The sequence below is a fragment of the Taudactylus pleione genome, unplaced genomic scaffold, assembly GCF_031769625.1.
Source record: "Taudactylus pleione unplaced genomic scaffold, aTauple2 ptg001046l, whole genome shotgun sequence".
NCBI lineage: Eukaryota > Metazoa > Chordata > Amphibia > Anura > Myobatrachidae > Taudactylus > Taudactylus pleione.
In genome coordinates this window covers 305,674-324,646 of record NW_028285447.1, presented here as the reverse complement: position 1 = coordinate 324,646, position 18,973 = coordinate 305,674, and the positions used below count along the sequence as shown (strand labels likewise).

The window sequence follows — 18,973 nt, the reverse complement described above, 5'->3', positions numbered from 1 at the left end:
GACATTGCAGAGCACACTGCCTCCATCTCTCCGACAAGCATGACATTGCAGAGCACAGCGCAGCCTCCATCTCTCCGACAAGTATGACATTGCAGAGCACACTGCCTCCATCTCTCCGACAAGCATGACATTGCAGAGCACACTGCTCCCATCTCTCCGACAAGCATGACATTGCAGAGCACACTGCTCCCATCTCTCCGACAAGCATGACATTGCAGAGCACAGCGCAGACTCCATCTCTCTGACAAGCATGACATTGCAGAGCACAGTGCCCCATCTCTCTGACAAGCATGACATTGCAGAGCACACTGCTCCCATCTCTCCGACAAGCATGACATTGCAGAGCACACTGCCCCATCTCTCTGACAAGCATGACATTGCAGAGCACAGTGCCCCATCTCTCCGACAAGCATGATATTGCAGAGCACACTGCCCCCATCTCTCCGACAAGCATGACATTGCAGAGCACACTGCTCCCATCTCTCCGACAAGCATGACACTGCAGAGCACAGTGCCCCCATCTCTCCAACAAGCATGACATTGCAGAGCACACTGCCTCCATCTCTCCGACAAGCATGACATTGCAGAGCACACTGCCCCATCTCTCCGACAAGCATGACATTGCAGAGCACAGCGCAGTCTCCAACTCTCTGACAAGCATGACATTGCAGAGCACAGTGCCCCATCTCTCTGACAAGCATGACATTGCAGAGCACAGCGCAGCCTCCATCTCTCTGACAAGCATGACATTGCAGAGCACAGCGCAGCCTCCATCTCTCTGACAAGCATGACATTGCAGAGCACACTGCCTCCATCTCTCCGACAAGCATGACATTGCAGAGCACACTGCTCCCATCTCTCCGACAAGCATGACATTGCAGAGCACAGCGCAGCCTCCATCTCTCTGACAAGCATGACATTGCAGAGCACAGTGCCCCATCTCTCTGACAAGCATGACATTGCAGAGCACACTGCTCCCATCTCTCCAACAAGCATGACATTGCAGAGCACAGCGCAGCCTCCATCTCTCCGACAAGCATGACATTGCAGAGCACACTGCCTCCATCTCTCCGACAAGCATGACATTGCAGAGCACACTGCCCCCATCTCTCTGACAAGCATGACATTGCAGAGCACACTGCCTCCATCTCTCCGACAAGCATGACATTGCAGAGCACAGCGCAGCCTCCATCTCTCCGACAAGCATGACATTGCAGAGCACACTGCCTCCATCTCTCCGACAAGCATGACATTGCAGAGCACACTGCTCCCATCTCTCCGACAAGCATGACATTGCAGAGCACACTGCTCCCATCTCTCCGACAAGCATGACATTGCAGAGCACAGCGCACTGCCTCCATCTCTCTGACAAGCATGACATTGCAGAGCACAGCGCAGTCTCCATCTCTCTGACAAGCATGACATTGCAGAGCACAGTGCCCCATCTCTCTGACAAGCATGACATTGCAGAGCACAGTGCCCCATCTCTCTGACAAGCATGACATTGCAGAGCACAGTGCCCCATCTCTCTGACAAGAATGACATTGCAGAGCACAGTGCACTGTCTCCATCTCTCTGACAAGCATGACATTGCAGAGCACAGCGCACTGCCTCCATCTGTCTGACAAGCATGACATTGCAGAGCACAGCGCACCGTCTCCATCTCTCTGACAAGCATGACACTGCAGAGCACAGCGCACTGCCCCCATCTCTCTGACAAGCATGACATTGCAGAGCACAGTGCCCCCATCTCTCTGACAAGCATGACATTGCAGAGCACAGCGCACCGTCTCCATCTCTCTGACAAGCATGACATTGCAGAGCACAGCGCACTGCCTCCATCTCTCCGATAAGCATGACATTGCACTGCCTCCATCTCTCCGACAAGCATGACATTGCAGAGCACAGCGCACTGCCTCCATCTCTCTGACAAGCATGACATTGCAGAGCACAGCGCAGTCTCCATCTCTCTGACAAGCATGACATTGCAGAGCACAGTGCACTGTCTCCATCTCTCTGACAAGCATGACATTGCAGAGCACAGCGCACTGTCTCCATCTCTCTGACAAGCATGACATTGCAGAGCACACTGCACCCATCTCTCTGACAAGCATGACATTGCAGAGCACAGCGCACTGCCTCCATCTCTCTAACAAGCATGGAATTGCAGAGCACAGCGCACCCTCTCCATCTCTCTAACAAGCATGGCATTGCGGAGCATGGTGTATACTTACAGTCTTGGCTCCGAGTGCATGAGCTATAAGTATCTCGCTGGATTCGACAGGCTCTGGGATTCCATGATCCTGAAAGACTTTCTGCCAATGCAAAGCTAGGTGCTCCGCAGTAACTGCTCCAGCTGCCATCCTTCTGCAGAGCTCTGGAGCGCGGGCGGCTTTGGGAAAGAGTCGGCGCAGGATATGAGGTAAAATCGCCATGGCCTGTAACAAAAGGCACAAAGCAGACTCAGAGGAATCACCTTAGATAGATGGAGATAATAAGGAGGTAACAGGTCAGGGCCCGGGGCCTCAGAGACTGAGCAATGTTCAAGGCTGTTTGCAGAATGGAAATACAGAGGGAAATCCCTAAACGGAGGAGGATGGGGATGAGCTGCAGGAGCTATGACGATGACTATTTTGGCCTTTAGTGTCTCTCAAACCACCTATTAGTAAGAAATAATGACAGGTCCGTGGCTTTTAGCACTTCTTGGCTTTTCAGCCTATCAGAAATGACAGATCAGTCACATGGGATCACGTAACCTAAAGTGACCCAGAGTCCGGAAAAGTTTTCAACTCTTTATTGCAGCCATTTTACCTCACCATTTCCAGGAATACCGGGCGGGGACGTGCGCACATCGTTACCAGGTACTTTATAAATATGTAATCAGTAAAAAAAAAAATCTGACAATTTAATGAGAAGTGACAGATGAGATTTTTACTGACTCATTATTATGTAATACCGGTTTTGTGTGTACTATTATAATGTCAGGAGAAGGGCAGGTTTTTACCTACTGACAGATGAACCCTCAGAGACATTTACAGAAAATCATCCAGGAATCAGGAGTCCACACTAATGGCGGGTATCCACTAGGCGATTTTGACAGGTGATTGCACAATAATGACGGCGTTATCGTGCAATCGCCCACAAATAGGGCATGTAAATGACAAAAACGACCAGCGATGCGCATGCCCGCTGGTCGTTTTTGACACCCATCATCCCCGTACATGCTGGTCAACCTGACGTTCCCGTCAGGTTCAGCATGTGCGGGGATGATGGATGCGCCTGGACTAAATGAGTGACCGTACAATGTAGGCACATCACTAGATATACAAACGAGAGCATGACTGCAATGTCGTAATCGTGCTCTCGTTTGTACGTCTATAAGTGGATACGCGGGATTACACGCATTTGTACCTCACTCGTGGATTACTGCACTGCTCTCTACCCGGGTCTTCCAGCCAATAACGTGCACTATGAATGGACATTGAAAGCTGATGGTTGGTAATCATCAACGTTCCCAACTCAATGGAAATGGTTTTTAATTTGATACATGGATTGCAGTGGTTACTAAAACAGACAAATCTCAGGTGCACAACTCCTAATTATTAATAATATATATAAATGCAATAACATTTTGCAGTGAATAGAGGTTTTTAGCATAATCATGGCCAAGGTTATGGGCCTACTCACCATATCCAGGTAACCTCTTTCGGGTAGGTCCCTAACATATTAAGGTTCAAATCCAGAGCGCAGGACCCCCCAAAACTGGCCCAGCCAAGCTGCCCCAGGGCACAAGTAATGTGCTTTATTGCACTTCTGAGGGAAAGGAGACGCCCACATTCTGGACTAGCACCCTACCTTATTGGTGTAAAAGCATGTAGTATGGTAATGTATATGCACACTGTATTAGGCACAATTCTAGGTAAGTCCTACAGGTTATATACTGTAGTGCAATTTTGGTTCATTTTTGGGGTGTGGGTCCCCCTGGATTGCGTTGGTTAATCTGTCTCAGGGCACCGCATTATAACACATTTTCCTTTATAACACATTTTAACCCTTCACTGTGTGTTTAATATACATGTACTTCACTTTTTTATTTTCATTCTTTATATGCAGCTGTAGCTGCTCCTAACTATCTCTTTACACTGCACTTTTCTTACTATGGCGGTGCCCTGGGGCGGCTTGGCTGGGCTAGTTTTGGGGGGTCCTGCGCTCTGGATTTGAACCCTAGTATGTTAGGGACCTACCCGAAAGAGGTTACCTGGATATGGTGGGTAGGCCCATAACCTTGGCCATGATTATGCTAAAAACCTCTATTGATTGCAACATTTTATTGCATTTATATATTATCAATAATTTGTAGTTGTGCACCTGAGATTTGTCTGTTTCTGTGCCTGCAATTAGTCTCATCAGGTAGCACCTCCCATTATATATATAGTCAGGGTGTGCAGTCCAGAAATCTTTCCCATATATTGCAGTGGTTACTACTATTACATGCTTATGGAGCGTACACACGGTCAGATTTGTCAGATGAACGACTGAACGATTTGGACGATTTGAACGATTTTTGACTGCATTAAAATGAATGGAATCGTCCAAGTCTGACTGCAAACCCATCAGATGTCAGATATCGTTATCTGACAAACGGGAACGCGCATCGTTGATCGTCCATCGTTCAGGCATGTCAGATATGAACGATTTTCCATCAGATATGAACGACTGAACGATTTTTAAATCGTTATCGTCCATATCTGAAGAAAAAATCTGATCGTGTGTATGCACCATTAGTAGTAGATGGCTATCCAATGTGTATAACATCAATACAGCCTCAGACACCCCAAAGTGGTGTCCACAGAACAGTACCATTGTGCATGCACAAATGTATGGAGTCGATTACGCACTTGCACACAATAACCCTCAATGCTTACCTTGCAATGGCTGTACGCCATTGCAAGGTTTGTTGGGATGGTGGCACCGCCATCACTATTGGATGGCCATCCCTAACTGTTTCCTTACCAGCCCGTTCCTGTCGCCTATCACCCATTCTCTACTCCATTCATTGACTCCCTATAATCTATTTCATGACTGGCGTACTGATTTTTATAGCCCACATAACCAGGGCCTAAGGTACCGTAGGAAGCTTCTGATCCCTTACTGCCCCGGCTCGCTTACTGCCATCTGCAGATGAAGGGCCATTAGTGATACCGAGAGTCTCCCTTACTCATACTTGCCTACTTTCCTGTAATGGCCGGGAGCCTCCCGAAAATCGAGGGGTGCTCCTGGCACCCCGGGAGATTGGGCACGTCTCCTGGCCAGCTCCCCGCCGCCGAGCGTCTGCTTCCCCCTTGTAAGTAGGCGGTCTGAGGGAGCCGATGACGTGATTCGCGCTGAATCGGGTAATCTTGACCCCGTCCCTGGCTGCACAATGCCGGTAATCTCGCCATTGTGTGGTGGAGGCGTTGGCTCGATGAAGCAATCGCACAGTCAAGCTCCTGATCTGCCACAAAATTAGTGCCACGAACCCCCCTGCTATGCCGATCTGACCGCCTCCCCCCGAAGTATGCGCTAACTTCATATGGGGGATGAGCTTTTAGCTTTCCAGCTCCGTCTGTCTGGAAGTCGCTTCCCCGCGCCGTACCAGAGGCCTCCGCTCCAGAGACCTTCAAAAACAGACGCAGGACTAACCTGGGTGCTCACACGTTTCGCCAATGCCACTTTTTCCCCTTTCTGTAGTCTGTTCATTGAAACTTTAATTATTTTGGGGGAAAAATGAGCAAATATAAAGCACTTTGAGACCTAGTGGGAGAAAAATTATACAAAAATTACATTATTATTATTTCTATCCCCAGTGACTCTCAGATAACATCATATAACATGTGCTGCTCCTACCTGGCACCAGAGGGGTTAATCATAGAGCGTTTAAAGGTCACAGGACAGCGCACTTCCGGTGTCCCGCAGCAACAGACACAGGTAACTTTAGTTCCTAACTAGAACACAGGCTTATAGCCCCTTCATCTCAGGGTAGTATCTCAGGTAGTTCTGTAGGTCCTCATGCTAAACACACGTGTATGTCCCAATACTGTCATATGATGAGCGGTAAATATGAAGGCACAATCTGATTTTCAGCCAATTAAGGGATAGAGCGTCACTTCCGTCTCCAGTACCGGAGCCATTTTGGATGCGTCAGTTGGCTGTTCCGCAATGAAGGTGGTCTTCCCCAGAATGCCCTGCGATCAGCCTCACCTCTGAGTCACTGATGAATGAATAGTCTTCGCCTGCTCACAGCTTTCAGCTGTGCCGGTGCTGTGCGGCAGGCGCATGCGCAGAGGCGAGGTGACTCTCCCGGCGCCATCTTCCCGCCTCTCTGCCTGCTGAGTGACAGCTGTGGGAGCCAATCACACGGAGGCACGGGCTGACAGTGGGTGTGGCTGAGCATCCAAGCAGCAGCGCAGGAGGGACCCTGATCCCTGGGAGTCTGCTCGTTGCCTGGGCAATTCTCTGGCCCTGGGGCAGATACAGCAGCGTTGGCACCTCAGGGCAGAACCACAGTTGAGCGGGGCTGGGTCAAGTACAGGCTGCCTGTGGCCCACCACCTGTTGTGGCACTACAAATCCCAGCATACCATGTACGCCTGGGAGAGGCACTTCTGGTGGACAGGTTGGTATGGATGGAGTGACATGTGGTGAGCATGGCATTACATGTTAGCCCATATTACATGTATGTACATATGTAACATAGGCTTGGTAAGTGTGCCCAGTGGGTATGTGGTTAGTGCATGAAGATTTCCACCCACAATGTATCATTATACTGTAATCCTGTATCCAGCAGGGATGTCACAATGTATCATTATACTGTAATGCTGTATCCAGCAGGGATGTCACAATGTATCATTATACTGTAATGCTGTATCCAGCAGGGATGTCACAATGTATCATTATACTGTAATGCTGTATCCAGCAGGGATGTCACAATGTATCATTATACTGTAATGCTGTATCCAGCAGGGATGTCACAATGTATCATTATACTGTAATGCTGTATCCAGCAGGGATGTCACAATGTATCATTATACTGTAATCCTGTATCCAGCAGGGATGTCACAATGTATCATTATACTGTAATCCTGTATCCAGCAGGGATGTCACAATGTATCATTATACTGTAATGCTGTATCCAGCAGGGATGTCACAATGTATCATTATACTGTAATGCTGTATCCAGCAGGGATGTCACAATGTATCATTATACTGTAATCCTGTATCCAGCAGGGATGTCACAATGTATCATTATACTGTAATGCTGTATCCAGCAGGGATGTCACAATGTATCATTATACTGTAATCCTGTATCCAGCAGGGATGTCACAATGTATCATTATACTGTAATGCTGTATCCAGCAGGGATGTCACAATGTATCATTATACTGTAATGCTGTATCCAGCAGGGATGTCACAATGTATCATTATACTGTAATCCTGTATCCAGCAGGGATGTCACAATGTATCATTATACTGTAATCCTGTATCCAGCAGGGATGTCACAATGTATCATTATACTGTAATCCTGTATCCAGCAGGGATGTCACAATGTATCATTATACTGTAATGCTGTATCCAGCAGGGATGTCACAATGTATCATTATACTGTAATCCTGTATCCAGCAGGGATGTCACAATGTATCATTATACTGTAATGCTGTATCCAGCAGGGATGTCACAATGTATCATTATACTGTAATGCTGTATCCAGCAGGGATGTCACAATGTATCATTATACTGTAATCCTGTATCCAGCAGGGATGTCACAATGTATCATTATACTGTAATGCTGTATCCAGCAGGGATGTCACAATGTATCATTATACTGTAATCCTGTATCCAGCAGGGATGTCACAATGTATCATTATACTGTAATGCTGTATCCAGCAGGGATGTCACAATGTATCATTATACTGTAATGCTGTATCCAGCAGGGATGTCACAATGTATCATTATACTGTAATGCTGTATCCAGCAGGGATGTCACAATGTATCATTATACTGTAATCCTGTATCCAGCAGGGATGTCACAATGTATCATTATACTGTAATCCTGCATCCAGCAGGGATGTCACAATGTATCATTATACTGTAATGCTGCATCCAGCAGGGATGTCACAATGTATCATTATACTGTAATGCTGTATCCAGCAGGGATGTCACAATGTATCATTATACTGTAATCCTGTATCCAGCAGGGATGTCACAATGTATCATTATACTGTAATCCTGTATCCAGCAGGGATGTCACAATGTATCATTATACTGTAATGCTGTATCCAGCAGGGATGTCACAATGTATCATTATACTGTAATGCTGTATCCAGCAGGGATGTCACAATGTATCATTATACTGTAATCCTGTATCCAGCAGGGATGTCACAATGTATCATTATACTGTAATGCTGTATCCAGCAGGGATGTCACAATGTATCATTATACTGTAATCCTGTATCCAGCAGGGATGTCACAATGTATCATTATACTGTAATGCTGTATCCAGCAGGGATGTCACAATGTATCATTATACTGTAATGCTGTATCCAGCAGGGATGTCACAATGTATCATTATACTGTAATGCTGTATCCAGCAGGGATGTCACAATGTATCATTATACTGTAATCCTGTATCCAGCAGGGATGTCACAATGTATCATTATACTGTAATCCTGCATCCAGCAGGGATGTCACAATGTATCATTATACTGTAATGCTGTATCCAGCAGGGATGTCACAATGTATCATTATACTGTAATGCTGTATCCAGCAGGGATGTCACAATGTATCATTATACTGTAATGCTGTATCCAGCAGGGATGTCACAATGTATCATTATACTGTAATCCTGTATCCAGCAGGGATGTCACAATGTATCATTATACTGTAATCCTGTATCCAGCAGGGATGTCACAATGTATCATTATACTGTAATGCTGTATCCAGCAGGGATGTCACAATGTATCATTATACTGTAATGCTGCATCCAGCAGGGATGTCACAATGTATCATTATACTGTAATCCTGTATCCAGCAGGGATGTCACAATGTATCATTATACTGTAATGCTGTATCCAGCAGGGATGTCACAATGTATCATTATACTGTAATGCTGTATCCAGCAGGGATGTCACAATGTATCATTATACTGTAATCCTGTATCCAGCAGGGATGTCACAATGTATCATTATACTGTAATCCTGTATCCAGCAGGGATGTCACAATGTATCATTATACTGTAATGCTGTATCCAGCAGGGATGTCACAATGTATCATTATACTGTAATGCTGTATCCAGCAGGGATGTCACAATGTATCATTATACTGTAATGCTGTATCCAGCAGGGATGTCACAATGTATCATTATACTGTAATGCTGTATCCAGCAGGGATGTCACAATGTATCATTATACTGTAATGCTGTATCCAGCAGGGATGTCACAATGTATCATTATACTGTAATGCTGTATCCAGCAGGGATGTCACAATGTATCATTATACTGTAATGCTGTATCCAGCAGGGATGTCACAATGTATCATTATACTGTAATGCTGTATCCAGCAGGGATGTCACAATGTATCATTATACTGTAATGCTGTATCCAGCAGGGATGTCACAATGTATCATTATACTGTAATCCTGTATCCAGCAGGGATGTCACAATGTATCATTATACTGTAATCCTGTATCCAGCAGGGATGTCACAATGTATCATTATACTGTAATCCTGTATCCAGCAGGGATGTCACAATGTATCATTATACTGTAATGCTGTATCCAGCAGGGATGTCACAATGTATCATTATACTGTAATCCTGTATCCAGCAGGGATGTCACAATGTATCATTATACTGTAATGCTGTATCCAGCAGGGATGTCACAATGTATCATTATACTGTAATGCTGTATCCAGCAGGGATGTCACAATGTATCATTATACTGTAATGCTGTATCCAGCAGGGATGTCACAATGTATCATTATACTGTAATGCTGTATCCAGCAGGGATGTCACAATGTATCATTATACTGTAATCCTGTATCCAGCAGGGATGTCACAATGTATCATTATACTGTAATCCTGTATCCAGCAGGGATGTCACAATGTATCATTATACTGTAATGCTGCATCCAGCAGGGATGTCACAATGTATCATTATACTGTAATGCTGCATCCAGCAGGGATGTCACAATGTATCATTATACTGTAATGCTGCATCCAGCAGGGATGTCACAATGTATCATTATACTGTAATGCTGCATCCAGCAGGGATGTCACAATGTTTCATTATACTGTAATGCTGTATCCAACAGGGATGTCACAATGTATCATTATACTGTAATCCTGTATCCAGCAGGGATGTCACAATGTATCATTATACTGTAATCCTGTATCCAGCAGGGATGTCACAATGTATCATTATACTGTAATCCTGTATCCAGCAGGGATGTCACAATGTATCATTATACTGTAATGCTGTATCCAGCAGGGATGTCACAATGTATCATTATACTGTAATCCTGTATCCAGCAGGGATGTCACAATGTATCATTATACTGTAATCCTGTATCCAGCAGGGATGTCACAATGTATCATTATACTGTAATGCTGTATCCAGCAGGGATGTCACAATGTATCATTATACTGTAATGCTGTATCCAGCAGGTAACAAGGTGACTTGTGAATAAGTAAGTAAGTGGTGTTTTCCTGCAGGTTTTTCTTAATACATTTAAGTGTCAGAAAAGAGATAAATGTGTCTCAGGGACGTCACAATGTATCAGCAGCGCAGAGATAAATGTGTATCAGGGACGTCACAATGTATCAGCAGTGCAGAGATAAATGTGTCTCTGGGACGCCACAATGTATCAGCAGCGCAGAGATAAATGTGTATCAGCAGCGCAGAGATAAATGTGTCTCTGGGACGTCACAATGTATCAGCAGCACAGAGATAAATGTGTATCAGGGACGTCACAGTGTATCAGCAGCGCAGAGATAAATGTGTCTCTGGGACGTCACAGTGTATCAGCAGCAAAGAGATAAATGTGTCTCAGGGACGTCACAGTGTATCAGCAGCGCAGAGATAAATGTGTCTCAGGGACGTCACAGTGTATCAGCAGCAAAGAGATAAATGTGTCTCAGGGACGTCACAGTGTATCAGCAGCGCAGAGATAAATGTGTCTCTGGGACGTCACAGTGTATCAGCAGCGCAGAGATAAATGTGTATCAGGGACGTCACAATGTATCAGCAGCGCAGAGATAAATGTGCCTCTGGGACGTCACAGTGTATCAGCAGCGCAGAGATAAATGTGTCTCTGGGACGTCACAGTGTATCAGCAGCGCAGAGTTAAATGTGTATCAGGGACGTCACAATGTATCAGCAGCGCAGAGATAAATGTGTCTCTGGGACGTCACAGTGTATCAGCAGCGCAGAGATAAATGTGTCTCTGGGACGCCACAATGTATCAGCAGCGCAGAGATAAATGTGTATCAGCAGCGCAGAGATAAATGTGTCTCTGGGACGTCACAATGTATCAGCAGCACAGAGATAAATGTGTATCAGGGACGTCACAATGTATCAGCAGCACAGAGATAAATGTGCCTCTGGGACGTCACAGTGTATCAGCAGCGCAGAGATAAATGTGTCTCTGGGACGTCACAATGTATCAGCAGCGCAGAGATAAATGTGTCTCTGGGACGCCACAATGTATCAGCAGCGCAGAGATAAATGTGTATCAGCAGCGCAGAGATAAATGTGTCTCAGGGACGTCACAGTGTATCAGCAGCGCAGAGATAAATGTGCCTCTGGGACGTCACAATGTATCAGCAGCGCAGAGATAAATGTTTATCAGGGACGTCACAGTGTATCAGCAGCGCAGAGATAAATGTGTCTCTGGGAAGTCACAATGTATCAGCAGCGCAGAGATAAATGTGTATCAGGGACGTCACAGTGTATCAGCAGCAAAGAGATAAATGTGTCTCAGGGACGTCACAGTGTATCAGCAGCGCAGAGATAAATGTGTATCAGGGACGTCACAGTGTATCAGCAGCGCAGAGATAAATGTGTCTCTGGGACGTCACAATGTATCAGCAGCGCAGAGATAAATGTGTCTCTGGGACGTCACAGTGTATCAGCAGCGCAGAGATAAATGTGTCTCTGGGACGTCACAATGTATCAGCAGCGCAGAGACATTGTGACGTCCCAGAGACACATTTATTTCTGCACTGCTGATACATTGTGACGTCCCAGAGACACATTTATCTCTGCGCTGCTGATACATTGTGACGTCCCAGAGACACATTTATATCAGCAGCGCAGAGATAAATGTGTGTCAGGGACATCACAGTGTATCAGCAGCGCAGAGATAAATGTGTATCAGGGACGTCACAGTGTATCAGCAGCGCAGAGATAAATGTGTCTCAGGGACGTCACAATGTATCAGCAGCGCAGAGATAAATGTGTCTCAGGGACGTCACAATGTATCAGCAGCACAGAGATAAATGTGTCTCTGGGACGTCACAATGTATCAGCAGCGCAGAGATAAATGTGTATCAGGGACGTCACAGTGTATCAGCAGCGCAGAGTTAAATGTGTCTCAGGGACGTCACAGTGTATCAGCAGCGCAGAGATAAATGTGTCTCTGGGACGTCACAATGTATCAGCAGCGCAGAGATAAATGTGTATCAGCAGCGCAGAGATAAATGTGTATCAGGGACGTCACAATGTATCAGCAGCGCAGAGATATATGTGTATCAGGGACGTCACAGTGTATCAGCAGCGCAGAGATAAATGTGTCTCTGGGACGTCACAATGTATCAGCAGCGCAGAGATAAATGTGTATCAGGGACGTCACAATGTATCAGCAGCGCAGAGATAAATGTGTATCAGGGACGTCACAGTGTATCAGCAGCGCAGAGATAAATGTGTCTCTGGGACGCCACAATGTATCAGCAGCGCAGAGATAAATGTGTATCAGCAGCGCAGAGATAAATGTGTCTCTGGGACGTCACAATGTATCAGCAGCACAGAGATAAATGTGTATCAGGGACGTCACAATGTATCAGCAGCACAGAGATAAATGTGCCTCTGGGACGTCACAGTGTATCAGCAGCGCAGAGATAAATGTGTCTCTGGGACGTCACAATGTATCAGCAGCGCAGAGATAAATGTGTCTCTGGGACGCCACAATGTATCAGCAGCGCAGAGATAAATGTGTATCAGCAGCGCAGAGATAAATGTGTCTCAGGGACGTCACAGTGTATCAGCAGCGCAGAGATAAATGTGCCTCTGGGACGTCACAATGTATCAGCAGCGCAGAGATAAATGTTTATCAGGGACGTCACAGTGTATCAGCAGCGCAGAGATAAATGTGTCTCTGGGAAGTCACAATGTATCAGCAGCGCAGAGATAAATGTGTATCAGGGACGTCACAGTGTATCAGCAGCAAAGAGATAAATGTGTCTCAGGGACGTCACAGTGTATCAGCAGCGCAGAGATAAATGTGTATCAGGGACGTCACAGTGTATCAGCAGCGCAGAGATAAATGTGTCTCTGGGACGTCACAATGTATCAGCAGCGCAGAGATAAATGTGTCTCTGGGACGTCACAGTGTATCAGCAGCGCAGAGATAAATGTGTCTCTGGGACGTCACAATGTATCAGCAGCGCAGAGACATTGTGACGTCCCAGAGACACATTTATTTCTGCACTGCTGATACATTGTGACGTCCCAGAGACACATTTATCTCTGCGCTGCTGATACATTGTGACGTCCCAGAGACACATTTATATCAGCAGCGCAGAGATAAATGTGTGTCAGGGACATCACAGTGTATCAGCAGCGCAGAGATAAATGTGTATCAGGGACGTCACAGTGTATCAGCAGCGCAGAGATAAATGTGTCTCAGGGACGTCACAATGTATCAGCAGCGCAGAGATAAATGTGTCTCAGGGACGTCACAATGTATCAGCAGCACAGAGATAAATGTGTCTCTGGGACGTCACAATGTATCAGCAGCGCAGAGATAAATGTGTATCAGGGACGTCACAGTGTATCAGCAGCGCAGAGTTAAATGTGTATCAGGGACGTCACAATGTATCAGCAGCGCAGAGATAAATGTGTATCAGGGACGTCACAGTGTATCAGCAGCGCAGAGATAAATGTGTATCAGGGACGTCACAATGTATGAGCAGCGCAAAGATAAATGTGTCTCTGGGACGTCACAGTGTATCAGCAGCGCAGAGATAAATGTGTCTCTGGGACGTCACAATGTATCAGCAGCGCAGAGATAAATGTGTATCAGCAGCGCAGAGATAAATGTGTATCAGGGACGTCACAATGTATCAGCAGCGCAGAGATATATGTGTATCAGGGACGTCACAGTGTATCAGCAGCGCAGAGATAAATGTGTCTCTGGGACGTCACAATGTATCAGCAGCGCAGAGATAAATGTGTATCAGGGACGTCACAATGTATCAGCAGCGCAGAGATAAATGTGTATCAGGGACGTCACAGTGTATCAGCAGCGCAGAGATAAATGTGTCTCTGGGACGTCACAGTGTATCAGCAGCGCAGAGATAAATGTGTATCAGGGACGTCAGTGTATCAGCAGCACAGAGATAAATGTGTCTCAGGGACGTCACAATGTATCAGCAGCGCAGAGATAAATGTGTCTCAGCAGCGCAGAGATAAATGTGTCTCAGGGACGTCACAATGTATCAGCAGCGCAGAGATAAATGTGTATCAGCAGCGCAGAGATAAATGTGTATCAGCAGCGCAGAGATAAATGTGTCACTGGGACGTCACAGTGTATCAGCAGCGCAGAGATAAATGTGTATCAGCAGCGCAGAGATAAATGTGTCTGAGGGACGTCACAATGTATCAGCAGCGCAGAGATAAATGTGTATCAGGGACGTCACAATGTATCAGCAGCGCAGAGATAAATGTGTATCAGGGACGTCACAATGTATCAGCAGCGCAGAGATAAATGTGTATCAGGGACGTCACAATGTATCAGCAGCGCAGAGATAAATGTGTATCAGGGACGTCACAATGTATCAGCAGCGCAGAGATAAATGTGTATCAGGGACGTCACAGTGTATCAGCAGCGCAGAGATAAATGTGTATCAGGGACGTCACAGTGTATCAGCAGCGCAGAGATAAATGTGTATCAGGGACGTCACAATGTATCAGCAGCGCAGAGATAAATGTGTATCAGGGACGTCACAATGTATCAGCAGCGCAGAGATAAATGTGTCTCAGGGACATCACAGTGTATCAGCAGCGCAGAGATAAATGTGTATCAGGGACGTCACAATGTATCAGCAGCGCAGAGATAAATGTGTATCAGGGACGTCACAATGTATCAGCAGCGCAGAGATAAATGTGTATCAGGGACGTCACAATGTATCAGCAGCACAGAGATAAATGTGTATCAGGGACGTCACAGTGTATCAGCAGCGCAGAGATAAATGTGTCTCTGGGACGTCACAGTGTATCAGCAGCACAGAGATAAATGTGTCTCTGGGACGTCACAATGTATCAGCAGCGCAGAGATAAATGTGTATCAGGGACGTCACAATGTATCAGCAGCGCAGAGATAAATGTGTCTCAGGGACGTCACAGTGTATCAGCAGCGCAGAGATAAATGTGTCTCTGGGACGTCACAGTGTATCAGCAGCGCAGAGATAAATGTGTCTCAGGGACGTCACAGTGTATCAGCAGCGCAGAGATAAATGTGTATCAGGGACGTCACAATGTATCAGCAGCGCAGAGATAAATGTGTATCAGCAGCGCAGAGATAAATGTGTCTCTGGGACGTCACAATGTATCAGCAGCGCAGAGATAAATGTGTCTCTGGGACGTCACAATGTATCAGCAGCGCAGAGATAAATGTGTCTCTGGGACGTCACAGTGTATCAGCAGCGCAGAGATAAATTAGTCTCAGGGACGTCACAATGTATCAGCAGCGCAGAGATATATGTGTATCAGGGACGTCACAGTGTATCAGCAGCGCAGAGATAAATGTGTCTCTGGGACGTCACAATGTATCAGCAGCGCAGAGATAAATGTGTATCAGGGACGTCACAATGTATCAGCAGCGCAGAGATAAATGTGTATCAGGGACGTCACAGTGTATCAGCAGCGCAGAGATAAATGTGTATCAGGGACGTCACAGTGTATCAGCAGCGCAGAGATAAATGTGTATCAGGGACGTCACAGTGTATCAGCAGCGCAGAGATAAATGTGTCTCTGGGACGTCACAATGTATCAGCAGCGCAGAGATAAATGTCAGGAATGCTTATAAGAGCTGACTCCCCACTGTTGTGTGCCAACCAGTATATTATACATCACGTAATGTTACAATAGGGAATAATGATCCCACTAATGGGCATTACACAGCAGTGACTCGCTGTGACAGAACGCTGCATCCTTGCTGGCTGGATAGACAGCAGACTGTAGCCGCTCTGTTACCGTGGGTGGAAGATGGAGCACTTGTGTGCACATGACGTAGAGGGGGCTCCCGGATTCTCCTGAAGATGGAGCACTTGTGTGCACATGACGTAGAGGGGGCTCCCGGATTCTCCTGAAGATGGAGCACTTGTGTGCACATGACATAGAGGGGGCTCCTGGATTCTCCTGAAGACGGAGCACTTGTGTGCACATGACTTAGAGGGGGCTCCCGGATTCTCCTGTAGATGGAGCACTTGTGTGCACATGACGTAGAGGGGGCTCCCAGATTCTCCTGTAGATGGAGCACTTTTGTGCACATGACTTAAAGGGGGCTCCCGGATTCTCCTGTAGACACACAGGTGCATGAAAAGTTGTAATATGTGCTTTGCTTCCAGCATAAGGCGGCTACAGCAAATCTAGCAAATGGTTTATTAATAACTGAGTGATGTGACTATAGAAATGACAATGTCTCTCCCTGTAGCCTGGACAGACATTTGCTTTGAGTGACGGTTACACGGCGTTCCATGGGTGGTGCTGTGATACATTAATGTGCATTGGAGGTCTCTTTATTCACAGGTGGTCTGCGGCATGTGTGACCTGGTGCGCTGGTTGCCGCTGACGACACAATCATGAGCAATCGCAGTGTGCCCACTCCGCTGTATGCAGGGGTCACCGTAGAACCATCCACTGCCACTCCACCCTACAATGGCACTAAAGGGGTAGATACCGGTGGGACCTCTACTATGGGTACTTGGCTTCTCTCCCTTGGCATCGTGACTGTGATCGGACTAGCTGTGGCAATGGTGTGTGCCCCTGATGTTATTATGCCAAGTGCTATGTTTGATTTATAAATGCTTTCACCTACACAATGTACCACTATAGTATAGTCAGCCTATCTGTGTATTAGTAACTGGTGCCTCAGTGATGTTGCTGGTTCCTACTAAACTGATAGGCTGCCTACTTGGGAATATTACAGAGAATATTATTAGTTGGCAGCCTCCTAATATTAATGCCATGTACACAATGCACAATGGACAGGCCCCTCTGCATACATAGAAACACAAGGAATACATGGAAGCATACCCTGGTGCAGGTGATGGAATCCGCTCTAAAGAGCTACAGTAAAAAGGACGACAATGTCTAGATAGACACCAGATGTTAGACAGTCAGTAGGTCTAAAGGTACAAATGGTCGACAGGGTCAAAAGGTCGACTCAAAAAATGGTCGATCTTTTTTCAGGGTTAGGCACCAGGAGGGACAGTTATGATCATTCACCTACCCATATGGTTAGGGTTATGGTGCATACACACGGTCAGATCTGTCAGATGAACTATTTTAACGAATTTACCAATGATTTGAACGATTTCAGACAGTATTAAAATGAATGGAATCATCCAAATCTGACTGCAAACACATCAGATGTCAGATATCGCTATCTGACATACGAGAACGCGCATCGTTCATCGTTGCAGGCTCACATGTCAGATTTTCTATCAGATATGAACGATTGAACCATTTTTAAAATCGTTATCGTTCAGAACTCACAGAAAATCTGACCGTGTGTATGCACCATAAGGCACCAGGAGGGAGGGGTTAGGGTTAGGCTCCAAGGGCAGGGTTAGGGTGAAGATTAGGTTTAGAAAACCACAAAAAAGGCGACCTTTTGACCCTGTCGACCATTTGTACATGTCGACCTTCTTACATGTTGACCTTTTGCCCCTGTCAACCATTTGTACACGTCAAACTTCTTACATGTCGACCTTTAGTGTCGACCATTTGTACATGGCGATCTTCTTACATGTCGACCTTTAGCCTGTCAACCTTTTGTCCCTGTCGACCTATTGCCTGTCCAACATCTGGTGTCTATCTCTAGACTTTGTATACCATTTTACTTTAGATCTTTCAGTCTACACCCGCAGGTGATGTCACATTATGACATAATTCTATCTAGCTCTAGTGATGTCGTTTTCCGTCTCTTTCCTCTGCAGGTCTCTGTCTGTCTCATTCTCTCTCTTTCTCTTTCTCTCGTTCCTACGTCTCTCCAGGTTCTGTACATCAGAAAGCAGAAGAGGTGAGTGCTCACTCTGTCCTGTGCCTCCTGCTCCCCCTCTGTCCTGTGCCTCCTGCTCCCCCTCTGTCCTGTGCCTCCTGCTCCCCCTCTGTCCTGTGCCTCCTGCTCCCCCTCTGTCCTGTGCCTCCTGCTCCCCCTCTGTCCTGTGCCTCCTGCCCCCCCTCTGTCCTGTGCCTCCTGCTCCCCCTCTGTCCAGTGCCTCCTGCTCCCCCTCTGTCCAGTGCCTCCTGCTCCCCCTCTGTCCAGTGCCTCCTGCTCCCCCTCTGTCTTGTGCCTCCTGCTCCCCCTCTGTCTTGTGCCTCCTGCTCCCCCTCTGTCTTGTGCCTCCTGCTCCCCCTCTGTCTTGTGCCTCCTGCTCCCCCTCTGTCTTGTGCCTCCTGCTTCCCCTCTGTCTTGTGCCTCCTGCTCCCCCTCTGTCTT

At 46.5% G+C, this 18,973-nt stretch overlaps 2 protein-coding genes across 4 annotated transcripts in view; one reads left to right on the top strand and one right to left on the bottom strand.

Moving 5' to 3' along the window:
• Window positions 1-6,123, bottom strand: part of HEMK1 (HemK methyltransferase 1, mitochondrial release factors N(5)-glutamine) — a 32,989-nt gene extending 26,866 nt beyond the window's left edge. Inside the window, exons 1-3 of one of the 2 annotated variants that reach the window (XM_088461430.1) lie at window positions 5,887-6,123; window positions 5,683-5,793; window positions 2,235-2,438 (exon numbers count right to left, since the gene is read on the bottom strand). In XM_088461430.1, coding sequence (XP_088317556.1) covers window positions 2,235-2,438; window positions 5,683-5,739 — 261 coding nt within the window. In that variant the 5' untranslated portion in view covers window positions 5,740-5,793; window positions 5,887-6,123. The remainder of the gene's footprint in view (window positions 1-2,234; window positions 2,439-5,682; window positions 5,794-5,886) is intronic. The other variant, XM_088461431.1, reaches the window with a different exon arrangement.
• The window catches only part of CUNH3orf18 (chromosome unknown C3orf18 homolog), a 29,290-nt gene continuing 13,121 nt past the window's right edge, over window positions 2,805-18,973 (top strand). Inside the window, exons 1-3 of one of the 2 annotated variants that reach the window (XM_088461433.1) lie at window positions 2,805-2,861; window positions 17,059-17,285; window positions 18,528-18,553. In XM_088461433.1, the coding sequence (XP_088317559.1) occupies window positions 17,112-17,285; window positions 18,528-18,553 (200 nt within the window). In that variant the 5' untranslated portion in view covers window positions 2,805-2,861; window positions 17,059-17,111. Of the gene's footprint in view, window positions 2,862-6,429; window positions 6,655-17,058; window positions 17,286-18,527; window positions 18,554-18,973 lie in introns of those variants that run through there. The other variant, XM_088461432.1, reaches the window with a different exon arrangement.